Source organism: Chrysemys picta, chromosome 4, assembly GCF_011386835.1.
Source record: "Chrysemys picta bellii isolate R12L10 chromosome 4, ASM1138683v2, whole genome shotgun sequence".
NCBI classification, from domain to species: Eukaryota; Metazoa; Chordata; order Testudines; family Emydidae; genus Chrysemys; species Chrysemys picta.
Window position 1 is genome coordinate 111,283,794 of NC_088794.1, and position 26,788 is coordinate 111,310,581.

The following is a 26,788-nucleotide window of genomic DNA, read 5'->3' on the forward strand; positions in this document are numbered from 1 at the left end:
TCCACACAAGGTTTTTCATTAATTTAACTAAATCATTTTAAAAAACACTTCTTTAGTTAAACCTAACCTTTTTGCATAGAATAGACATAAATAGTTTGGTTTCCCACCAGAAGTGGTTTCTCTTTCATATAACAATTCATTAAAACATATTGAAGTATATTCCCAAATAAAAATTAAACTGTAGTTTAAGGTTTTTCAGATATTGACAAACTAAGTGGGTGTTGCAGTTTTCTTTAAAATCCATTGATGTCATTGCTGGACTATATGATAACAATTTTCTGGTGCTTGAGTTGTATTATTTTCTTCTGAGTGGTGTTATATGTTATGCATATCACCTTGCCTTCATTTTCTATGGCTTCTTTATCTTTTCTCTTTGCTTTAATTCCTTTTGTAATATTTTTATAACATAAATATAAAATATTATTTTAGAACATGACAAATATGGCTCTGGGTTATACTAACCTCTGTATTTTTCTGATTTCATTGTTGTCATTAGTGCTGCTTTTCCCCTTCATAAAATAAAAAACACTATATTCTAGTTTGTGGAGTTAGGCATAGCCCTGAGCAAGAGGGTGATGTGTAAGCTTCATGATGCCAGGGGTAGCCCTGTGAGGCATCAAGAAAGTTACTCAGTGTAACTTTAACTTTGAATTTCCAGCATTTTCATACAGATGTTTCCCTTAAGTAATTGATAATCTGGAATTAAGTTTCTAAATACTTAATAATTGTGTTTGCCTGTTAATTTCCTTAGATCCTAAAACGAAAACAAAAAAACAATATATGTAAGAACAATTCAGTGAAAGAACCTTTGGTAGAATTTGTAACCTGCACAGGGATGGATTCTGCTTCTTTCTAAAAATCCACCCTCTCTAAAATCCACCCTTTCTCTCACTCACTCTCTGACCAAATGCCTCTTCCCTATTAACCCCCTCATGGGTCTGTGCTACCCATTTTCTTTCTTCATGATGACGGCTTTGTTGCATCTGGAGGATGATGGGGTGCATGTAACGTGGATACATGGGAGTCTCTGCATCATCACTTGGACCCTCTTTACTTCCCAGACCATCCTCATTCTCCCCAGGAGGTTTCTTGCCTGTCAGCCCCCCTGCATCATAGCTGTCTGCATCCTGAACATTTATTAACTCTGTGGAACCCATAAAATGGATGGAAATGTCTTTTAGGTCCTGATACATTGTCAGTTAAGTTAGTAGAAAGAGTCTCATTGACTTCAAGGGGTTTTGGATCAGGATCTTAAATGGTGGAAGTAAATAATTTTAACTTTCCAAAGTTAATCAACGGCATCAGGTCTTACAAAGCCAACAGATGAAAATCAAGTATCAGAGGGGTAGCCGTGTTAGTCTGGATCTGTAAAAAGCAACAGAGAGTCCTGTGGCACCTTTAAGACTAACAGATGTATTGGAGCATAAGGTTTCGTGGGTGAATACCCACTTCGTCATTCACCCATGAAAGCTTATGCTCCAATACATCTGTTAGTCTTAAAGGTGCCACAGGAGACCCTGTTGCTTTTAACAGATGAAAATGAATGTGTAGTTTATGTGCCAGACTGTTTTGGATTTATGAACTGAAAGAAGTTAGGAAAATGTTCAAGTGAAGATAGCACCTCATTAACATAATTAACTGCAAAACGTTATAAACATTATTTTCAAGGAACTCTGTCAAAAGAGTTAGGGTTCATCTACACTGCAGCTGGGAGCGTGCTTCCCAGGTAGACAGCTACACACTCGCTCTGCTCAAGGTAGTAGTGTGACTGAGGGTAGAATGGGTAGCAGCTCGGGCTAGCTGCCTGAGGACAAACCCACCTGACTCCTTGGTTACATACTTGGGTGGCTAGCCCAAGTTGCTGCCCATACTACTCGCAGCTACACTGCTATTTTTAGCACACTAGCTCCAGCAGAACTAGCATGTGTTTGTCTACCCACCCTGGGTACACACACCCAGGGCCGGCTCCAGCATTTCTGCCGCCCCAAGCAAAAAAAAAAAAAAAGCCGCGATTGTGATCGGCGGCGGCAATTGGAAAAAAAAAAAAAAGCCGCGATCGGCAGCGGCAGGTCCTTCGCTCCCAGAGGGAGTGAGAGACCTGCCGCCCCCGAATTGCCGCACGTGCCGCCCCTCTCCCTTGGCTGCCCCAAGCACCTGTGTGTTAAGCTGGTGCCTGGAGCCGGCCCTGCACACACCCATAGTCTTACTCATGAGTTTGTGTAAAGTTTCAGCATATTTACATATGTGTATAATTTAGGGGTCTGATCCTAAGTACTTACACAAGTGAAACTCTCAATGAAGCTCATGAAAGTTGTGCTTGAATCAGGAGAGTAAGACTTTGTCCTATGTAATTAATTTCTATTTTAAAGCTATTGTCAAGGATTTTAGCATCTTCTTTTCTGTTAATTGTACAATAATTTCTACTAATTATAGGTATTAAAACTTTAAATACAGTCTGTGTGATTTTAATGCAGTAGTAGAGTAATCCGTGTATGTGAAATCTAGATGTCAGAAGACAGTGAAAATGCTAAAATAGTTGATTTTTATTTTTTTGTCCCCCAGAGGTCAACATTATCCAGTTATTCATCACCTGTGTACTGCTTCTCCTAGTTATGCATTGCCTGCTGATCTACAGCTGGCTTCAAGAGTATATCATACTTTCGACAGAAAGGGGCATTATCTTTTATTTACAGCAGAGGATCTGGACCACCAGGAGGAAGCATCACTCTGCTCAGAAAATATTACTTTTCAAGAACAAATAGAAAGAAATAGGTAGGACTCTATAATCTGTTTTCAGTTTTATCTTTGTAATTATAATTTAGTTTAAATGAATATTAGTTAAAGAATAACTTTTCTGAAGGCTCCCTTATTTTAATATTGTATTATTAAAGAAATGTTCTGGAAACAAAATGTCTTAATAGATTCTGTATTAGGCTGGCACTATAGACATATTTTAATATTCTTGTTTATATTAATCTTTAAACCATAGACACCTAGAATTCATATTGCTCAGAACATTGAAGATATTGTTTTGCATTTGACTTATTAAAACAAATAAATTTTTAGTTGGTTTTTCAGTGACTATTTCGCAGATTTGGCCTCAGTCTTGTAAATGCTTATGCTCGTGCTTAAATTTACAAACTTGAGCAGTCAATAGGACTACTTACGGGAGTCAAGTTAAGCATGCCTATACTAATTTGGACTTTAAAGCTCAGTCCCACAAACCCTTACTCACAGAAGACCTTACTCACACAAGTCCTGATTCTGGAAACACTAACATTTCTGTCTACCTTTAAGCATCTGAGTAGTTCCATTGATTTCAATGGAAAATTCTTGTACATGAAGTTAAGCACAGATTGTGAGTCAACAGGATTACTTACATGAATAAGGGCTTCTCATGGGAGAATGTGTTGCAGGATTTTAACCTTTAATTAGTGAGTAATTTATTTAAAATGAAGTGACTGCTATGTAAAATATTTAAAAAAAATCTAAGTTAACAATGATAGTACAACATACCAAATAACAGGATGATCTGTCACCAGGTAATTTGTTTTACAAGGAACAGTGATGAAACGTTAACAGTACTCTGCTTTGTTGTCCGCCTACTCATGTTTTATCGTGTTGTCACAATACTAATTTATGTCTTTCCAGTGTCATTCAGATTAGCTCCTAAATCTCTTTCTGATTTTCATACAGGTTTTTGCAGTTCCTTTCTCTTAACTGAAAAAAAGTTAAATATAAATGAGAATTATCTTTCACCTTCATTGTGCAGTGATTATTTTAGTTACATTTTTGCTGTATTTATTTTTGACTTACTGTGTTCTGTTGATACTCAGGAGATTTAGGATTGGACATCTAATACTTTCAGATATTCCTTCACAAGTTTCAGACTGGTTGTTTCCTTCTTATGGGCTGTTTATATCCCCAGATCGAGTCAGACTTACAAAAATATAAGATCATTTCTGATAAGTTTGCAAATGACTTAAACATTTGTTAGAATGGTAAATAATGACGACAGGTCAGTTATACACAGCAATCTGGATTGCTTTCTAAGCTGGGTTCACTTGAACAACATGCATCTTTAAAAATACAGGCACATATAAGATTATACTGCTAGGAATAAAGAATATAGGTCATGCTTGCAGGATGGGAGACTATATTTTGGAAAGCAATAACTCTGAAAGGGATTTAATAGTCATGGTAGATAATCAACTGGACATGAACTCCACAGGAATACACTGGCAAAAACAGCAAACATTATCCTTGGATGTACATTGCATAGATGTAGGGAGGTGATATTACCACTTGGTATGGAATTAGAGAGACTATTACTGCAATACTGCAGTCCGTTCTGGTGTCCACACTTTTTAAAAAGGATGTTGACAAATTGGCTCAGAAAAGAGCTATAAGAATGATTCCAGGTCTGGAAAACCTCTTGCCTTATAGTGAGAAATTAACAAAGCTCAGTCTATTCTGTTTATCCAAGAGAAAGTTAAGAAGTGGCATGATCATGGTCTATAAGCACCTGCATGGGGAGAAGGTTTCTAAAGAGAGCCTTTAATTTAGCAAACAAAGGAATGTGAGATTCTCTGTCACTTGAAGTGTTTAAATCAAGCCTGAATATCTCTGAAATATAGGCTAGAGCTCAACCAGAAATTATAGACTTGATGCAAGAATCATTTGGTGACATTTTATGGCCTGTATTATGCCAGAGGTCAGACTCGATGATTATAATGATCTCTTATAACCTTAAAATCTGTGAGTCTATGAAAACTGTTGAGCTATCAAGATGACAGGAAGTTTTCTTGAGTATTTTTGTCAGGCTACTATGTTAGGCCCTTTCTTTCATTTTGATCTATGCAGACTTCTTTTCCTTCCAGCAGACTAATACTGCTCCTTTCAATTTGGGTATTCACCAGGGGTGAAGTTGTCTTAGAACCCCAGTAAGTAAAATTAGCAAAACAGAGATTTTATGTTTGTTTTCCCAGATGTGGATCTGCCCCAATTAATGTGTTTATCCCATTCCAAATCTAATTGATCATTTCCATAAAGTAGATAAAAAATTCCTAACAGTGTGAAATATCTGACTCTGTTTTTGAATGGTGACAGCTAGGATTTATCAGGCTATCAAATACCTGGAAATATGCCACCTGGTGAAACTTTGTGAAGTAAATGGTGAAGGAGGAAAAACCTTCTGTAAAGTAAGCTCTCTAACACATGACAGGTGAAACTTCAAGCCCCTAAAGTTTTTTTGACCCCTAAGAGTCATGGCTAGGAAGACAAGTCATGCTCCTTACTGTTGGCTGCATAACACCCATAAACTAAACTCTGTCCTTGGAACCATTCAGTCCATTCCTTTCAGACCATAATCAGAAGGCCTTCTCCAATTAATGGCTTAATTGATGCATGGAGCCAGAGACTGATTAAGGGTTTGTGGGGCCTTGGGCCAGAGCAAGTGAGGGCCCCGCCCCACCCCTTCTACCTGAAGTCCCCCCTCCTCTGTCTGGCGCTCCTGCCGGGGAAATGGGGTTGAGGCACGGGGGCAGCACCACCCGTCCAGCGCTCCTGCCAGGGAGTGGGGTCAGGATGCGGGGGCTTGCCCTGTCCCACCTGCCTGGCACTCCTGCTAGGGAGCTGTGTTGGGGTGTGGGGGCTTCCTTTGCTTCCCAGCAGGAGTGCTGGGTGGAGCAGGGCAAGCCTCCGCACCCCGACACCACTCCCCGGCAGGAGCACCGGGCAGGCGGAGCGGGGTGCAAGGCTGCCCATTTTCCTGGGGTCCCCCAGTTGTCTGGGGCCCCTGGGCATGGGCCCCATTGGCCCAGTGGCTAATTCATCACTGCATGGAGCATTGGCCTTGTCACCAGTGCTGCTGGTACCTTGTGTACTGAAGAGCTCATTTCTCCTAGATCTTCCATCATTGCATCATAATCAGTACCCAAAGTGGAGCAGAGTGGTGACCAGGGAGATGATGTTTGCTACTTGTACTCTAATGGGCTGATGTTCTAATCTGTTGCCAAATATGGTTCTGCTGCAAAGAAGCAGGAGGATAGCAACTCTGCGACAGAGGGTCTGACTTTCCCCCAGTTTTTTAAAAAGTTGGCTATGTTGGCTCACCCAGTTAGCACTGGGCCAGGAATCTACAAGGGTTGTAGCCAAGTGATAACTGAGCCATGCAATAGGATTGCTGTGACTTTGCAAAGTATGTTGGACCAGCTGGTGAAGCATTTATGGCTGCCATCTTGTATTGTCTCCAAGGATCTTTCCTGAGGATGCTGCCAGCTATGGGTCCTACCTTTTGCATGAAAGGATAGTGGTTGAAATGGCCGTGGCCAAAGGAAAGGCCAGCTAAGTATGTGGTACTACACCTCAGAACTCTAAACTTGAGTTATAGGATTCATTTGGAGTAAGGGGTTTACTACTCCGTAGCTGCAGCCCTTCCTGTTGTGGTCTGTCTTGCCTTCCTGATGAAAAGGCAGATTAAGGTCCCTCAGAACAAGCACCAGAAGCCTAAAAAGCTAGTTCATGAAGGTGCAGACCTGGCCTGACACCAGGCATTGGCACTCCTTGATGGGGGTGATACAGTACAGAAAATTATTGATTCAGTTTGATGCCAGCAGGTGCACTTGGCTGCAAACTTCTGCATTCCACTGGGAGGTTCAAAAAAATCTCAAAAACCTATTCTAGTTCATAGAGAACTTCTTTGGTAACAGGTGGAGACCTCTGTACAGAAGGCAAAGGAGTTGAAAATGCTTTACTTAGAAAGGCTTTCACATCAGTATCTGGTTTCAGAAGACTCATTATCCCAGTATATGTGGCATGCAGCTTAAAAAGCAGAAGCCAGAGTTTCTTAAGCCATTAGCTATAATTCCTCTTCCTCCCCCTCATTTTCTTTGTAGCGACTTCTGGAAAGATCCCAACAGTTTAAGATTTGTGAGCCAGAGAATGTTAAGTAAAAATATTTATCAATATATGATGCTTTTGTATCTTGGATGCAAGAATCTAGAACAACTTTTGATGATTGTAATATTTTCAATAGTTGGCTAGTTTTCTAGATTTCATGCGACTCAATTTGTGTTATGGCCTCAGTTTTTCACTTTTTTATTTACTAGGCATAGAAGTGACCATTATATTCTTTGTTTATGTTTTATCTATATGTCATTGATGTTGATGGAACTGCTTGCATGCTCAAATATTTAAGTATGTGCCCGACCTTGCTGAATTGAGGAAGTATAGAAAACTGAATCCTCTGGAGCACTGCCATCTTGTGGCACCACCTACTGCTTTGAAGTTGCCTGGTTTTAAATCTTTTTAAATCTACATGTCACGTGAACCTACAATTTCATAGGTACAATTTGTCCTACACTAGATAAGGCTTCTGTCAGAATATAATTGCACACACTAAACTACTGAGACATGACTAGCTCCTGCATTTGACAAATTCTACAAACACGAATCAAATTAGAGTAAACATATTTTTCTGTGCAATGGATAATCAAATTCAAATTATACTGATGTCTGCACTTACAAGAACAATAGTTTAGTTTTCTTCATGTGTTGGTGCTAGTTTTAAGTACTTAGATTGACATTTGTTTGCTTGTAATAAAGACCAAGGAAATCTGCAGTGGTCTATTAAAGAATTTTATAGTGGGACTGATCAAGAAAACTATAGCTTCAAGTTTGCCTAAGATAGTAATGCTTATTTCATTCTTCTGTTTATCTTATGCACCAATATGTTCAATTTAAATATTAAAAGAGGTATTTTGTCACTCCATTTCCAGCAAAAATATCCTACAAGAATTGTAAAAAATGTCAGATATTGTATTTTATAAAACTCCTTTCGTAAGAATTTCTGTACTTCTCTGGGAGTGCAGATTTTACTTTTTTGCAAGCAGACAGAAACACAATACTGTTACATCAGTATTATTACTTCCTAGCACTTTCCTCAGTTTGTTTTTGTCTCCAGAAGGTCAAGTCTGTCAGGCATTTCAGGTTATATCAACTTTTTATTGTTTGACATAGACTTCTTAATCTGAAAATTACTTTGATCAAAAGTGCAGTTTTTGTTGCTCATTTCAATTACTTTTTAACTCAGGTGTTAAAAGTGTGTTTTACTCAAGGGTGTTTTATATCTTTTATCATTTTAATTTATATTCATTCTATACAAACTCTCAACAGGAGTCAGAACCTGCAAAATCTTAGAAATAAAGAGGAAACTTGAACAGATGAAAGGCCAGACACTTGCCAAAAAGCTAGTTTCCCCCCCCACATCAAGTTAAGTAACAGATCTTTAGTTAAGACTTCTATTTCAAGAAAGAGAAATCTCAGATATATTTCAGAGACTGTTCAAGATCACATTACTTTCAGGTCCAAGGCCTTTCTCTCTGAGTCCCTAAGTAAGGATTGCAGCTTCTTTTGCCCCAAAGTTACTTTTTTAGGACTCCTTTCAAAAATTAATCACTCCAAATTAGAAGGCACTTTGTTTTAAACTGATACTCAGGTATGCTAAAGCCCCTTTACACTGCTCTGGTAGTGTAAAGAGGTCTTAAAATGGGAGTAAATTATATATAGTGTAAATGAGAATCAGGCCAACTATATTGTATGTTAGATTACAAAGAAATATGAGATGAAATAATAGAAACTTAATTGTATGAATTCAAAGAGAAACGTTATTGTAGATGTGTTGGCCCCATGATATTAGAGCAGTGGTTCCCAAACTGGGGTTTGTGTAGGGTTACCATACGTCTGGTTTTTCCCGGACATGTCCGGCTTTTCAGCAATCAAACCCCCGTCCGGGGGGAATTGCCAAAAAGCCGAACATGTCTGGGAAAAATACCGGCCGGGCACTTCCTCTCCCGCGGCTGCTCTGCTCCTTCCCGGACTCAGACTTCGGCTCTGTTTAAGAGCCAAGCTGCCTGAGCCAGCGCTACCGGCTTCGGGCAGCCCCCGTGCCTCCGGACCCTGCACCACGGGAGCAGAGCAGCTGGAGCTGGGGAGGAGAAGTGCCCAGCTGGCAGCTGGGGTCCGGAGTCAAGGGGGCTGCCCGAAGCCGGTAGCGCTGGCTCGGGCAGCTTGGCTCTTAAAAAGAGCCAAAGTCTGAGTCCGGGGAGGAGCAGAACAGCTGGAGCCGGGGAGGAGAAATGTCCGGCCGGGGGCGCAGGGTCCGGAGGCATAGGGGCTGCCCGAAGCCCGAGTGCTACCGGCTTCATGGTTTGCCGGGCAGCCTCCAGACCCTGCGCCCCCGGCTGGGCGCTTCCCCTCCCGGGCTTCAGCTGCGCTGGGGAAGTGCCGGCTGGGGGCGCAGGGTCTGGAGGCTGCCTGGCAAACCGTAAAGCCGGTAGCACTTGGGCAGCCCTTTTCGCGTGGCTGGGAGGGAGGAGGGGGAGTTAGGGCGGGGACTTTGGGGAAGGGGCGGGGAAAGGACGGAGTTGGGGCGGGGCTAGGGCCCGTGGAGTGTCCTCTTTTTTTATTTTTTAAATATGGTAACCCTAGGTTTGTGAACCCCTGGGGGTTCACGAAATGTTACAGGGGGTTCTCGGGAAAAAATTCCATAATGGCGGACAGAGCTGGCCCTAGGGACCCTGGGCAGCACGGGGCCAGCAGCCCCTGGACTTCCAAGAGCTAAGCAGATCAAAGCAAGCATATCTATCACACTGAGGAGATTTAAACTTCAAGACTCCTTATAAGAAATGGAAAGGGAGGTGGATATTTTTTGCTGTTTTTAAAATTAAATAGGCAGCTTGTATTGTTTTTTTTAAATTATTATGAAGAACAAGTTTAAGCTTTGTTGTAATGTGCATTGTTTGCCTGGACTGCTCAAGACCTGAATGCTTGTGTAGGAGGAACTCTTTGAGTTGGCTTCTTAAATACCTTCATGCTGTTTCACATCTGATACTCCTTGATGAAACACAGGAGCCTTGTCTTATAACAGGCTTATTCAAAGTGATACAAGCTACAAAAGTGAGATATTGGAAGAGTGTTGCCATTTTCATAATGTAATAAAAATACTGTAATAATAATAATTAATAATAAATATCAGAGGGGTAGCCGTGTTAGTCTGGATCTGTAAAAAGCAACAGAGGGTCCTGTGGCACCTTTGAGACTAACAGATGTATTGGAGCATAAGCTTTCATGGGTGAATGCCCACTTCATCAGACGCATGTCTGACAAAGTGGACATTCACCCACGAAAGCTTATGCTCCAATACATCTGTTAGTCTCAAAGATGCCACAGGACCCTTTGTTGCTTTAATAATAAATAGTGTGTAATATGCATGTCATAAAAACAAATTTTTTATTTCCCAGATCACTGCTTTTATAATTTATACTCACATAAAGGAGAAAATCCCTGGAAATATTCATTTTGAGGAGGGGGTTTGCGAGACTTGACATTTTAGTGAAAGGGGTTCACAGGTTGTTGAAGTTTGGGAACCACTGTATTAGAGCGACAAGGTGGGTGAGGTAATATCTTTTATTGGACCAACTTCTGTTGGTCAGAGACAAGCTTTCAAGCTGCACACGGCTCTTCTTCAGGTCTGGGAAAGGTACTCAGAGTGGCACAGCTAAATATAAGATGGAACAGATTTTTTAGCATAAATAGTTAACACAAATATTACCTAATTCACGATGTCTCTACAAAGAGAAATGTCATTGTTAGTTTAGTCCAGTGGTTTTCGATCTGTGGTCTGTGGACCCCTCTGGGTTCGCAGACTATGTCTAAGGGGTCCATGAAAGGTTGTTGTTACCATAGAACAATGGTTTTCAACCTGTGGCCTGCAGACCCTGGGGGTTTGCAGACTATGTCTAAGATTTCCAAAGGGTTCCACACCTCCATTTGAATCTTTTTAGGGGTCCGCAAATGAAATAAGGTTGAAAACCACTGGTTTAATCTTTTCAAAAAACAAAACTGTATAAAGCCAGCAGATGTCACTCTGAGCATGTACTAATGAGGTTAGAATGATCAAGAGTCAAACATAATATATATTTTTGTGTATACTTAGATATTTAGCAATAAATTCTCTCTTCTGTATATATATACTATGTTTCATCATTTCCATTTAGTTATATATTTTTTGTAATTATATTATTTTCATAAAGACCAATTATAACCAAAAGGTTGAGGATTCAGTGTGTTATGAAATCATGACAAAAATATAAATTAAAACAAATATAAATATAATCCTTACTTTCTATTAAGTTAATATATTTCAAAATATGATGCAGAAATTCTCCATCAGTATAAATTCTCTATCATTTATCAAGCCGAATGCCTTTTAAAAATAGCTACTTAGCTGATAAATATTAATCAAACCTGGAAGAATGAAAATAGTAGTGTTTTTTGGGCAACCCCATCATCCCCACTCCAAATCTGTTTTTGGCGAGGTACCAGGCACAAAGTGAATAGAGGTAGAGAATGGCAAAAATGATTATTCAACCTGACAGTTGTATATACATTATGTAAGAAGTGGTTAGTAAGTTTTAATCTGAAACATTATAGAAGGTGCAAAATGTTTCAAGACACATGGCTTTTTACTTCTTATCTTAAATACTTGAGAATGTCACTTTCTAAAGTGAGATATTCCATTTGTGTGGCATTTGCAGTAGGTGATTTTATAAAAAATAAAAAAAACCTCCCAAAATCAGAATCCAAATGACCGGATAATCACTTGGGGTATAATCCAAAACCCATTGAGATCAACGGAAACCCTCCTGTTGACTTTACTACACTTTGAACTTAAATATGTAATGTAATGTAATGTAAAGTATGTGAGTAACTCCATTGACTTCAATGGGACTACTCTTTATGTTTAAAGTTATGCATGTACTAGTTAGGCCTCAATGCTGCAAACACATGCTTAAATTTAATTCTGTAAAATAAATGGGGCTACTCACATGCTTAAAGTTAATCATATTTATAAGTGTTTGCAGGTTCAGGGCTGTAGGTCCAACATGCATATGAAACACTAGTGTGTCCCTCTTGTGTCTTCACATAATGCACATCATGGGTTTGATCTTACAAGTTTTCCTGAAATCATTTCTTGGAGTGTTTGCACATGTCCATTCCACTGTGGGTTTGGGCATGCACAGTTGTCGGAAATTTTTCCCTCAATGGTACCCACTATGGCGGCACAAATGCCCCCTGTCACCATTTACCACTGCATGCTGGTATAAGAGCACGGAGCTGTCCCCAACCCCCTCAGTTCCTTCTTACTGCCAGTGATGGTTGTTGGACTTGTTGTCATAAGCTTCCCTCACTCCTTTGTATATATACTCTCTTTTATTGTTAGGAAGTAGTTAGTTAGTTAAGTTTGTTAGTTTTAGTGATAGATTTTAGTCGTAGGTGTTTTTGGACTAGTTTTTGTCTTTCAGTACTGGGATAAGTACCGAAATGATGCCGTATTTACCAGGTTTTAAATCCTGCCATACTTGCGCTAAACCTGTGCTGGTCAGTGATCCACACGCCGCCTGTTTGAAATGTTTGGGAGAATCCCACATAAGTGACAAAAGTCACATTTGTAAGGGATTTAAGCTCCTCTCAAGGAGAGTTAGAGTGGTGAGGCTCATATGTTGCTCTTGGAGGCAGCACTTTGCCCCCCATCGGACTTGTCTCATGCAGAGAGAACCCCAAGTACATCAGCCTCGGTATGGAGCACACAGGAGGTGTCTTCAGCTCCTCAGTCCCATTCGCTGGTACTGAAGAAAAGGCTTACACCCTCCTCAGGCTTGGTACCTCACTTGGGGATGTTGGTGCCAAAGCCTAGTAGAAGTAGAGACTTTAAGACACAGTCAGGTTAGAGTCTCTCACTGGAGCACTCTTCAGCTAAGAAGAAGGAATCGCCACCTCCAGAGCTGTGCCAGGTCCATTGAGGACATCCCCTGAAAGATCTCTGCAGCAGAGCCATCAGTCATTGCCGCTCCCATCCATCCCAGAGGCATAAGCAGTTACAAGGGACTTACTTAGCCTTTTGGTACTGGTGTCCCCGGAGGTGCAAGAAGGTTTACAATCAGTACCGATGCCTGCGTCACCTTCCTCTCCATGTCAGGAACTCACAGTACTGTTACCTCCCAAGCTTCCACAAAGACTGGTGCAGTCAAAGGGCAAGCCTCCAATGATATCCTCAGTACCACATCCATCATCTCCAAGCTTGGGCTATCTAACCACAGTCCCAACTGGTTGTGTACTCCCAGTGTCAGACGTTTCAGATTCTTCTTCTTCATACTCAGAGGTGCATTCCTCTGTGTCCCATCCAAGACAGAGGGCATACCCTCCATCAGACCTTGGGTCATGCAACAGTCACAGCACTGGTCTTCTCCTCCTATGGAGCAATGGCCCGGTCAAGGTGCGGTTCTAGGCCCATATCAGCAGTCGTTCTGGACACCGTGGGGTGTCCCTGATCCTGCAAAGACCTCCCCGCAACCATATTATCTTTTGTCATTGAGATTACTCTGGGGGCATTGGCACCGAGAGTATCATTCTCTGGTACTGAGCACTGAGGTCACAAAGGTGGCTTCCTCATCACAAGTCATGAGCAGCTACCACCTTGGAATCCTGTGCTGTCCTTTTCCTTGTTGCCAGACAAGACAATTGGGATGCTTTGACTGAAAGCATAAGCTCTCGCCATGGCACACAGATGCCTCAGCCTCCTGGGTCACATGTCAAGGTGTACCTATGTGGGTTAACACACCAGGCTGCATCTCAGAAAGCTGCATGCATTGCTAGTGTTGTTGAAAGCCCCAAGTAATCATCATTTGGACTAGATGGTTCATGTGCCAGTGTCAGTTTTGTTGTCTCTGGATTGGTGGATGAACCCTCTGAAAGTCTGTTTGGAGGTCCCTTTTATTCCTCTGCTACCAGTCCTCACTTTAGTCACAGATGCATCAGCTCTGGGTTGCAGGGCTCATGTGAGTCTCTGGGTCAAGGTCTCTGGATGCCTCAGGATCTGATTGCTCATATAAGTATCACGGAGTTAAAAGTGGTGCGACTAGCCTGCTCAGCTTTCTTCTGACATATAGAAGGAAAGAACTTGTTAATTTTAACAAACAATTCTGCGATTATGATTTACATAAACAGACAGGGAGGAGCGCAGTCATGTCCAGGAAATTCTGGGATTTTTGCATAACCAGTTCAGTTAATCTCATGGCTGCTTACCTTCGAGGGAAGCAGAATACATTAATAGATTGATTGAACAGGACTTCTCTGATCATCATGAGTGGTCTTTATGCCCTGATATCACCAGATCCATCTTCCAGCTCTGGGGGAGTACTCACATGGACCTGTTCGCAACAAAGTCCAACAGAAAATGCCATTGGTTTTGTTTCCAGGGAGGTGTCAGACCAGGCTCGTTGCCTGGTGTTTTCGGTTACCCTGGAAGGACCCCCTCCTCTATGCCTTCCTTCTGATTCTGTTGCTGTCCAGAATTCGTTCAAAGTCAAACAAGACCATGCTCATCTCATCCTTATAGCACCAGCGTGACTTCGACAATACTGGTTCTTGACCCTACTGACCTTGTCAGTCAAGCCTCTGTCTCTCCCATTGGATCTAGATGTGATTTTGCAGCTGCCTGCTCCATCCCAGCCTACAAGCCCTCCATCTGACAGCATGGATGGCTTCATTGCTAATGCATTGTTAACACAGCTTTGGAGGATCCTGTTCTAAGGATGTCCCTGAACTGTTTCTGAATAGCAGAAAACCCACAACTAGGGGCATGTACCTTAGTAAATGGAAGTGCTACTCCATTTCATCCTGTCAGAAAGGCATATCCCCAGAACAGGCACCCCTGAACCTCGTACTGGACTGTCTTCTATACCTAAAACATCAGAGTTTGGAGATTAGCTCTGTAAGAGTACATCTGGCAGCTATCTCAGCCTTCCACATCTTGGTGGATAATAAATCTCTTTTCTCTAACCCATTGTTACCAGATTCCTAAACAGTTTGATCAAATTGTTTGGCAACCGCCTGCTTTGACCACTGGTTGCAGGAAGATCAGCCCATTGCAGCTAGCTGGTGGGGGGCTTGGAACCAGGATGGACTGGCAGCCCCCCTATCGGCTTCCCGCTCCCCTAAGTTCCCTGTGTGGCAACCGCCTAGCAGGCTATCAATTGCCGGCAGTTCAGCTGTCCCTTCCTGCACTGCCGTGTGCTGCTCCTGCCCTCTGCCTTGGAGCTGCTCCTGGGAGCCTCCTGCTTGCTGTGCAAGGGGGGAAAGATGGGGGGTAATGTCAGGGTGTCCCCCTCCCCCTTGCTACTGCACCCCACTTACCCCATTTCCAAAGAGCAGGGGAGACACACAACAGGTCTCAGGACAGAGGGAGCTTGCTGGCAGGAGCTGCTGTCTCAACTTGCTGATCTGTTTAAAAAGGCAGTGTATTTAGAGTGGGGTCAGCATACTTAAAGGGGCAATGCGTATCTCTCTCTCTCTCTCTCTCTCTCTCTCTCACACAATGTGTGTCTCTGTCTGCCATGCTGTCTCCCCTCCCTCCATTTGTGCTGCCTTGTAGAGTGTGAGGCTACATTAACAACAATGTGTTAACCCTTGAGGTCTCAGCCAATTGCTAGTTCATCATTTAGCAGTAAGGCATTTCCTGGGAAATATCCCACCCTCTGACTTCACCACCTCAACCAAGCTTCACAATCATCATCGCTGATTAAATTATTTGTTTAAAACTTATACTGTGTGTGTGTGTGTGTGTGTGTGTGTGTGTGTGTGTATGTATGTATGTATGTATGTATGTATGTATGTATATATATATATATATATATATAGTATAGTCTTTTGTCATGTGAAAAAAATTTCCCTGGAACCTAACCCTCCCCACCACATTTACATTAATACTTATAGGGAAATTGGATTCGCTTAACATAGTTTCACTTAAAGTCGCATTTTTCAGAAACATAACTACAACGTTAAGCAAGGAGTTACTGTAGTCTTTAATTTTCATGCTAACCAGGCAGTCTTTTTTTTGCCTACATTCTTCCTGATACCCCATGTGCATAGAGATGAGGAAAGACTTCATTTATTCGATGTGAGAAGGGCTTTAGCTTTTTATCTGGAGAGTACTTTAGTTCTTTAGAATCTCCACACAGCTGTTTATTATGGTTATGGACAGGGTTAAGTTTTCACTTAGAGAATCTCATCCTGGATCTCTTTGTGCATTTGTTTATGCTACCAGTTGCTAGAATATTGATGCATTCTACTAAAGCACAGGCAACTCCGGTGGCTTTCTTGGCACAAGTACTGATCATAGCTATTTGTAAATCAGAAACTTGGTAATCAGTTTACACTTTCGCTTCTATTATGCCATTTCCCATCAGTCCGGAGACAATACCAATTTTGGACAGGTTGTCCTTCAATCACTATTCAGGTAGACTCCGAGCTCACCTCCATGTTTGTCTGCTTGTGAGTCACCTATAGTGGAATGGACATGTGCAAGCACTCAAAGAAGAAAAAACTGTTACCTACCTTTCTGTAACTGTTGTTCTTTGAGTTGTTTTGCACATGTCCATTCCATGACCTGCCCTCCTTCCCCTCTCTATTAGAATCACCTGGTATGAAGGAACTGAGGGTGGTTAGGGGCAGCTCCGTTCTCTTATACCAGCACGCAGTAGTGTATGCAACAGAGGGAGTTCAAGATGCTCCAACGGATACCACTGAGGAAAAAAGTTCTCCGACAACTGTGCATACAGTGCGCACACACCTACAGTGGAATTGACTTGTGCAACACATCTTGAAGAACACCAGTTACCCAAAGGCAGGTAACCATTTTATTCTTGACTTCTCCCCTTCTAAGGAAACGACTTGAATAATTTTATTTTATTTTATTTATTCCTTCACCTTTGGTTTAATCATAAGGAAAATTAATTTAAAATTTGAATTAACTAACATTACATTATTTTTCTTACTATTTCAAGTAACTGACATTTGAGTAGTTCATTCATGTTTTATTCCACTTTAGAATTTGTTGTTATGGAGTTCCTGTTTCAGAACTATACCAGGATAATCAGAAAGATGGAATTAATGTTTTGCCTCCTCATACATCAAAAAGTCTAACAGAATGGCAAAAAGTAGCTGCCTATTATGTTGAAAAGCCACGACTGGAACTGTTAGGAGAGAAAGTAAGAACTAATTTTGATAAAAATGTACACTGTTTGTGCAGTTTTACAAATAATTACACAGGGCCTGAAAACAAATTCCTAAATTATTTTGTTAGTGTGTGTCATTCAGGAATTAAATGACACACACTAATGCCACATTTTATATGTCATTTATATGTTGCAATATGCAGTCTTTTATATGCTGTAATAAATCACCCTCATCCCCAGTTCTTTATGTGAAATATTATTACATGGGAACATAGGAATTTCCCTACTCGATCAGATGAGGTCCTAGCATTCTGTTGCAGTCAGTGGCTAGTACCAGATGCTTCATAGGAAGGGGCAAGAATCCTTGGAATAGCTGATTTTGGGATAACCTTTCCCCAAAGAGGCTTCCTCTTAACCCCCAATAATTAGAGGTTGGCTTGTGCTCTGAAGTGTGAGGACTTGTATCCCATCGAACACTTAATTTTAAAAATATAATATCCTAGTATAACTCTGGATATTATTGTTCTCCATACATTTTTCTAAACCTTTTTTGAATCCTCCTAAGCTGTTGGCCCCAATTATATCATGAGGCAATGAATGCCACATGCTATTTGTGCATTTTGCTAAAAAGTATTCCTCATATCTGTTTTAAATTTGCCAACTTTTTATTTAAAGGGAAACTCCACTGGTTTTGGTTGCACTGAACAACAAATATTTAAGATGGTAAGAAATATTTGTGGCCATAGATAAACCAAAATGTTTGCTTTAAAGTAGGGCGGTCAAGCGATTAAAAATATCAATCTCGATTAATCACGCGATTAAAAATATTAATCTCGATTAATTGCACTGTTAAACAATAATAGAATACCATTTGTTTAAATATTTTTGGATGTTTTCTACATTTACAAATATATTGATTCCAGTTACAACACAGAATACAAGGTGTACAGTGCTCACTTTATATTTATTTGTGATTACAGATATTTGCACTGTAAAAAAACAAAAGAAATAGTATATTTCAATTAACCTAATACAAGTACTTTAGTGCAATATCTTTATCATGAAAGTTGAACTTACAAATGTAGAATTATGTACAAAAAAATAACTGCAGTCAAAAATAAAACAACGTAAAACTTTAGAGCCTACACGTCCACCCAGTCCTACTTCAGCCAATGGCTGAAGTTTGGTTACATTTGCAGGAGATAATGCCAACCGCTTCTTGTTTACAATGTCACCTGAAAGTGAGAACAGGGATTCGCATGGCACTGTTGTAACCGGCGTTGCAAGATACTTACGTGCCAGATGCACTAAAAATTCATATGTCCCTTCATGCTTCAACCACCATTCCAGAGGATGTGTCCATGCTGATGACGGGTTCTGCTCGATAACGATCTAAAGCAGAGCAGACCAATGCATGTTCATTTTCATCATCTAAGTCAGATGCCACCAGCAGAAGGTTGATTTTCGTGTTTGGTGGTTCTGGTTCTGTAGTTTTCGCATCGGAGTGTTGCTCTTTTAAGACTTCTGAAAGCATGCTCCAGATCTCGTCCCTCTCAGATTTTGGAAGGCACTTCAGATTCTTAAACCTTGAGTGGAGTGCTGTAGCTATTTTTAGAAATCTCACATTGATTCCTTCTTTGTGTTTTGTCAAATCTGCAGTAAAAGTGTTCTTAAAATGTACATATGCTGGGTCATCATCCGAGACTGCTATAACATGAAATATATGGCAGAATGTGGGTAAAACAGAACAGGAGACATACAATTCTCCCCCAAGGACTTCAGTCACAAATTTAATTAATGCACTATTTTTTTAACAAGCATCATCAGCATGGAAGCATGTCCCCAGAATGGTGGTTGAAGCGTGAAGGGGCATATGAACATTTAGCATATCTGTCACGTAAATACCTTGCAACGCCAGCTTCAAAAGTGCCATGCAAACACCTGTTCTGACTTTCAGGTAATGTAAATAAGAAGCAGGCAGCAGTATCTCCCGTAAATGTAAACAAACTTGTTTGTCTTAGTGATTGGCTGAACAAGAAGTAGGACTAAGTGGATGTATAGTGTCTAAAGTTTTACATTGTTTTGGTTTTGAGTGCAGTTATGTAACAAAACAAATCTACATTTGTAAGTTACACTTTTGTGGTAGAGATTGCACTACAGTACTTGTATGAGGTAAATTGAAAAATACTGTTTCTTTTGTTTATCATTTTTACAGTGCAAATATTTGTAATAAAAATAATATAAAGTGAGCACAGTACACTTCGTATTCTGTGTTGTAATAGAAATCAATATATTTGAAAATGTAGAAAAACATTCAAAATATTTAATAAATTTCAATTGGTATTCTATTGTTTAACAGTGCAATTAATTGCGATTAATTTTTTTAATCACAGTTAATTTTTTTGAGTTAATCGTGTGAGTTAACTACAATTAATCGACAGCCCTACTCTAAAGTTTTATAAAGCTAAGTTTTTAAGTACATTGATCATGTCTGAGCCAAATGCTGGGGAACCTGCCATCTTCTGAAAATGATATCATTTGTAATATTGGCAGTGTGTGAGCCACAAGAATCTGTTAGTTGGTTTCTTATCTACTTTATTATATTGATTTAGCAATAAGAAGGAAAACTTTTAATATTTACAATTGAAAATATTTGTTTTGAGTATTAGGGTTTCTTTTAATTGTTAAATGATTAGTAAAACAGGTTAGAAACTTGTAGTTCCTTCATGTTTCTAGTGCCAAAAATGGCCTCACTTTTCTGCATGATAACCAACGCTAGCATTAGGTTGAGAAATGCCAATTAACAATGAATTAAAAATTTAGAGAGATACACTGAATAGTTTATTTTGTCGTAGAAGTGTGTCTCATCTCTTGAAATTTCATTATTCTGGTTGCAGCTTTCCTCAAAAGCATATTCAGTGGACTTTGGCATTTTGTCAGCAAACAGTTATATTCAGATCATAATAATATAAAGACATTTAATGTTTGGCTTGGTTTTAGTAGCTAACCGCAGTTTGTTGGTTTTGAAGGTTTCTGTTCATCCGGGAACTCTAAAAATGTTTTGGGCTCCAGCTCCACCAAAATTTTCTGCTCCACTATCTTTCATGAAGGAAACCTTATTTCCTACGTATGAGGTAAATATTTTAAAAGTTTTCTGTGTATTGCTACCTTTTGAAGATACATACCACTCTTACTGTAGTTATTTATACTACTATTTTTATTAGAGTTTCTGTATTAATATCTATAGATGATAATATGTATGATCTGTTGTATATATTGCATAATTTGCTGTGGTTTTAAGTTCAGTTTCTGGAATAATAGAATTTCCAGTAGTAATTATGCTACATGTTATGTTTATTTTAATTACATAGTAATAAATACTACTTTTCCCCCTTAATGCTTTTATATTCTAGCACGTTGTTTTTAAATGTGTGTTCTTTCTTTTAGAAAAACTTATAAAGCTACTTTACATGAAGTCTCTTGTATGGTATCCTATCACTGGTTCCTATTAAAATGTGATAACCCCTCCTCCCCACCCCCCAGCACTTTAGACAGAGAAAACAATTTTAGAAAATGTCAGTGTGTTTTTAAACTTTGTAATGTTGTGCAATAAAACCTTCATAATGCAAACATGTTTGGCAGCTGACATGCCATCCAAGCTAATGGACATATCTAGTGCCTGGTGCTGGCACTCAAAGTCCTTACTCTGTGCTGGGACCAGTGGCTATAGAGAAGCCAGCAATCCATATAAAATACTCCAGTGCAAGAGATGCAGTAAAAAGGGACATTCTTTCTTATGCATAGGGGAGTCTACAGCAGGAACAGACCTGGCATAGTTAACTCCAATGCCACTCTCTCTCAGTCTCATCATAAGGGGGTACAGCCAGAGTGAGCTGTGCTCTGGCTATCAGTAACTGTTACCATTGCCTGCTGGCATAAATTACCGAGTCCATGGAGGAGCTGTTTAGAGAATCAGGGAGCACTAGCCAACTCGGCGGTAGCTTCACTCGCTGTCACACCAAATAGATTTTGACCATAACAGACAGATGTGTCTGCGCATCTTAAATGTGAATTAAATAGTTATTCTATAAGAACTTTAGTAGGGCTGTCAATTAATCACAGTTAACTCATGTAATTAACTAAAAAAAAGTAATCGTGATTAATCACAATTTCAATTGCACTGTTAAACAATAGAATACCAATTGACATTTATTAAATATTTTGGAATGTTTTTCTATATTTTCCAATATATTGATTTCAATTACAACATAGAATACAAAGTGTACAGTGTTCACTTTATATTATTTATTACAAATAGTTGCACTGTAAAAATGATAAACAAAAGAAATAATATTTTTCAATTCACTTCATATAAGTACTGTAGTGCAATCTCTTTATCATGAAAGTGCAACTTACAAATGTAGATTTTTTTTTGTTACATAACTGCACTCAAAACCAAAACAATGTAAAACTTTAGAGCCTACATGTCCACTCAGTCCTTCTTTTTGTTCAGCCAATCACTCAGACAAACAAGTTTGTTTACGTTTTCAGGCGATAATGCTGCCCACTTATTATTTACAATATCACCTGAAAGTGAGAAGAGGCATTCACATGGAACTTTTGAAGCCGGTATTGCAAGGTATTTAAATGCCAGATATGCTAAACATTCGTATGCTCCTTCATGCTTCAGTCACCATTCCACAGGACATGCTTCCATGCTGATGATGCTCGCTAAAAAAAAAGTGTTAATATGTGACTGAACTCCTTAGGGGATGTCTCCTGCTCTGATGTTGCATGTCTCCTGCTCTGTTTTATCCACATTCTGCCATTTATTTCATGTTATAGCAGTCTCGGATGATGACCCAGCACATGTTGGTCATTTTAAGAACACTTTCACTGCAGATTTGACAAAACACAAAGAAGGTACCTATGTGAGATTTCTAAAGATAGCTACAGCACTCGACCCAAGGTTTAAGAATCTGAAGTGTCTTCCAAAATCTGAGAGGGAGGAGGTGTGGAACATGCTTTCAGAAGAGTTAAAAGCGCAACACTCTGATGCGGAAACTACAGAACACACACCACCAAAAAAGAAAATCAACCTTCTGCAGGTGGCAACTGACTCAGATAATGAAAATGAACATTCATTGGTCCACACCACTTTGAATCATTGTCAAGCAGAACCCTTCATTGGCATGGGCACATGGCCTCTGGAATGGTGGTTGAAGCATGAAGGGACATATGAATCTTTAATGCATCTGGCACATAAATATCTTGTGATGCTGGCTACAACAGTGCCAGACGAACACCTGTTCTTTCAGGTAACATTGTAAACAAGAAGCGGGCAGCATTACCGCCTGCAAATGTAAACAAACTTGTTTGTCTGAGTGATTGGCTGAAGAAGAATTAGGACTGAGTGGACTTGAAGGCTCTAAAGTTTTACATTGTTTTATTTTTCAATGCAGTTATTTTTTTGTACATAATTCTACATTTGTAAGTTCAACTTTCACAATAAAGATATTGCACTAAAGTACTTGCATTAGGTGAATTGAAAAAAAACTATTTATTTTGTTTTTTTACAGTGCAAATATTTGTAATAAAAATAATATAAAGTGAGCACTGTACACATTGTATTCTGTGTTATAACTGAAATACATATGTTTTAAAATGTAGAAAATATCCAAAAATATTTAAATAAATTGTATTCTATTATTGTTCAACAGTGCAATTAATCACAATTAATTATTTTAATTATGCGATTAATCACAATTTATTTTCTTAATTGCTTGACAGCCCTAAACTTTAGATTAGTTATAGTATGTTCTTTAGTAATTGGCATATTGCTATATTTACTGTAGCTGACTAAAATTTTAATAGTAATGTAAAATTAATATTAAATATGTTAATATTACAGAGCAATGTTATTGAGGGTGTTGTAACTGAAGACTTTTCTGCTGACCTTCAAGATGAAGAAGACTCAGAGTCTGAGGATGATCTTGACATCTACAGTTATATGGTGGTATGTATGTATCTCAATAAAATAGCTTTCAATTTAAATTATTCCCAATTGCTTCCTTTTCAAGAGTTAAGGGCTTACCAAAAACATTTTAAATCTTTGGATAAATTTGTTATACTCAAAGATACTTTGTGTCAGTTAACTGTTTCCCTGTCTTTCCCTCTTCTGGTCCCAGCCAGGAACTGCCCTGCTCAGCCCCTGCAGCTCCTTTTATCTGAGGCTGCTGTGCTCTGATTGGCTTCTTCCGCGCAGCCTTTCTAGGCAGGCCTGGAGGACAAACCTTCACTGCTCCTTTCCTGGGGCAAGATGTGGTAGGACTGAGAGGCCTCCAGCAGGGAGCCTCAAAGGGCCTGGTTCACCCTTTCACACTATTATAAAAGTATTATATGATACTGTAGGACTCTCTGTAATGCAATTAACAATTGTTTTGGAAAGAAGTTTAACTGAAAGGAGTTTAACTTCCAAGGTTTGTCTTCACTAGAAAAGTAGGTTGTGTTAGAACACAATTTTGAGTCATGTTAACTAACATGCTGTTAAGCATGGCTTTGCAGTCAAGGATCTCTGTGTTTAACATTGTGTCAGCTGATTGTGGGTAAACTACTGGAACTATATATTTAACCATGACAAGCTGACACAATGTTAAACATGCCTTGTCCCCGTCTTTACTGTCTACTGCAAAGCAGCATTTAACATCAGGTTAACTAATACAACTCCTCAAAGGCATGTTCTAACTTAATTTAATTTTCAAGTAAAGAATAGCCCTTTAATGACATCACTGCACATTCTGGCCTTACCAGGAGCCCAGCAGTCATACATACTGCTTCTGGGACAACTGCATTAGCTCATTGGAACACACCTACTGAAAAGGAGTATATACCTCAGCTTCATCCAACTCATGCTCACGTGCAAAACTGTGATGGCAATCTCAGCAGAATTAAGGCAGAATAACTTTCCAAAAGAATGGACTATGTGATAGTCAGATGTGCTAATCTGTAAATATAAAACATATGAGGTCACTATTAAGTTTTTGCATTAGATTATGAATTGGATGGAGTTGCTTTTTTATACCTGTTGGAGATGAAGTGAATACCCTATAGAATATTGGAGTGTGTCATTGACCACATTGTAGGTAATGTGAAGGTAGGAAGGAATGTTAGAGACTTTACCTTTAGCTTCTTATTTACATGCTTTCAAGATTTAAGAGAAGTGTGTCCTCATGCAACCTAAGCTGTCAAACTAACTAAATTTTTGTTTTTGGTAATATTTTATGGTATGTACTTAATAACATAACTAGAGCTATATTAAGCTCCATATCTAACAGAAAAACCAAGATTTGATAATAAGAAATATGTGTAACACAGCCACTTAACGTTTTCCTGCTTTTGTTTTAATTTTAACTTTGTAATCCTAGCATTGTGTTAACATAGTTTTTGCATGAATTCATAGCATAAAACCAGTTCTAAAACAGAAAATTTGTCAGGAAGAACTATCATTCTTATTGAAAATTGTGTAATTAAGAACAAAGTAAATTAAGACTCCACTTTTACTAGCCATGGACTATGATAGACCTATTTTCATTTTGTTTTATTTGTAGGCAAAAAGCACACTAAGAAGATGCCATTCCTGCCCAGATTTTTATGCCACTGAAAAATTAAAGGTACTGTAATTTAGTCACTTTTATTTATTTTTTCCTTTAGATTTTATAGACCAACTTTTATCCTTTTGGTGCTTGATTGTTTCAATCTGCAGTAAATTTTAAGAAAGAATACTTCCAGCATAATAATACTATATAAGAAATATTTAAAGTTAACTGCTTTTCTAATATCAGAGGGGTAGCCGTGCTAGTCTGAATCTGTAAAAAGCGACAAAGAGTCCTATGGCACCTTATAGACTAACAGACGTACTGGAGCATAAGTAATACGTCTTTTAGTCTATAAGGTGCCATAGGACTCTTTGTTGCTTTTCTAATGTTTTCCTTTCTGCTTAATTAAAAAAAATGAGATTAAATCAAAGTTCTCTTTCAAGTGGATTGCTTGGAATCTTTTAATATCAAAACAGAAAGCTGGAGGTCTGTATTGAGAGTCTCCTGTTGACTTCAGAGGGAATTGGTTAGGGCCTTTATTCATGTGAGTAGTCTTTACCTACTTAATCACATATAAATTGGACAAGATCTATGAGTAAAGGTTTGCTTCTTAGATTCTAAACAGATTGGAATAGCAACATTGTGGGTTTTTTTCTATCTGTAAAGTGCCATGCACATTTAAGGTACTATAGAAATAAATAATATTTCTAGCAATCTCTCACATTGCATAAGACAGCAATAAATTATGCATATTTTGTTTACCAGTCATACAACCTATGCAAGACTTTGACCTTAACAGCATTATAAGGGTAATATTTTATTAAGGCAGATCAGTTTGTGGACTCTATTTAAGATGACCCTTTCCTGCCAGCACTCAACAGGGGAGGGATTGTGAATAGATTGCAGGGGATGTAACATGGTGCCTGAAAGGGGTGTGTGTGTATGGTGGGGAGGAGAATATGAAAGCAACTGGCAAGAGGTAGGGCTTCCCACCTCCTTTGGAAGTCAACTCCCAAGCTGACCTGGGAATCTTGGTGCTCTAGGACACCCAACACTGGGGCAAGGAGCCTCAGCAGTTGCTTACTGAAATTGACATTCTTGTCAGTTTCTCTGCTGCACTACTGCTGGACCTGGGAATTTATTTCATTTCAGAAACACAATATGTTGCTGTTTCTGAAACATTTTTTAGGGTTTCTGGTTTGCAAGAAATTTTGAAAAAATTGGTTTTGTTATTCAGAATTAAACCAAATATTGAAATGCTAAAATTTCTTGGGTGTTATGACCCATGGTTCTCAAACCCAGGCCTGCAGGGGTCATGGTAGCAGCCACGTTTCAACCTTCCACCTAGCAGTCTGCTGACAATCGCTTACCTGGAACCATAAAGCTCATCCCCAGTGTCAGGTTTGGAACCTGAGGTTGATTGGCGGAGTCCCAGAGCTGCTGATTGGCCTGCTCCACCTTTCTCTGGACTTTCTGCCTTGTGCTTCCTGCAACTGCTCCACCTGCTTGATTTCCTGGCATCCTGACCTGGCTTGACTCCAGGCATCTGACTTGGCAATTTTTGTGGTTCCTGGCTTCCGGTTTCTCTTTAGCCTCTGACCTTTGGGTATCCTGACTCGGCCTGACTCTAGTTCCTGACTCATGATTCTGATGTCCAGTTTGTCTTCTGTCTCTGACGCCAAGGTATCCTGACCCAGCGTGACTCTGGTTCCCAACTTGTGGTTCTGATCTCCAGTTGGGCCTTTAGAGAAGAGAACTTCCCCATACCCTAGTCCCTTACTGAGACACACCCTGAGCCCTATCCAGGGACTTTTCATTCGCAGGTACCTATCCAGCTGCACATCCTGGGGGGACTCACAACAGATGCCCCTCAAACAGGCCCACATCATTTCGGGAGCAGCGGACAATTCAATGGATGCAGGTACAGCTTGGGTCCTACAGATTCCTGCTGCACAAGGCCATGCCTGACATGAGTGAAACTCTTAATGAAATTGTCTTCAAGTCCAGTTGTCAAAGATACTCTCCCACTGGAGGCCATTATTGAGGGACACAGAGAAATAATGCAATTCAATGTGATCCATTCCCTGCATTTTTCCAGATCCTTGGCATCTCCTGGCT

The 26,788-nt window shown here is 39.7% G+C and overlaps 1 protein-coding gene across 6 annotated transcripts in view; it reads left to right on the forward strand.

Moving 5' to 3' along the window:
- TTC6 (tetratricopeptide repeat domain 6) overlaps nucleotides 1-26,788 on the forward strand; it is a 141,352-nt gene that overhangs the window by 34,691 nt on the left and 79,873 nt on the right. For 5 of the 6 annotated variants that reach the window (XM_005301543.5, XM_005301542.4, XM_042858491.2 and 2 more), the window contains 5 exons: nucleotides 2,563-2,772; nucleotides 16,949-17,108; nucleotides 20,105-20,209; nucleotides 22,987-23,091; nucleotides 24,683-24,745. In XM_005301543.5, the coding sequence (XP_005301600.2) occupies nucleotides 2,563-2,772; nucleotides 16,949-17,108; nucleotides 20,105-20,209; nucleotides 22,987-23,091; nucleotides 24,683-24,745 (643 nt within the window). Of the gene's footprint in view, nucleotides 1-2,562; nucleotides 2,773-16,948; nucleotides 17,109-20,104; nucleotides 20,210-22,986; nucleotides 23,096-24,682; nucleotides 24,746-26,788 lie in introns of those variants that run through there. The other variant, XM_042858492.2, reaches the window with a different exon arrangement.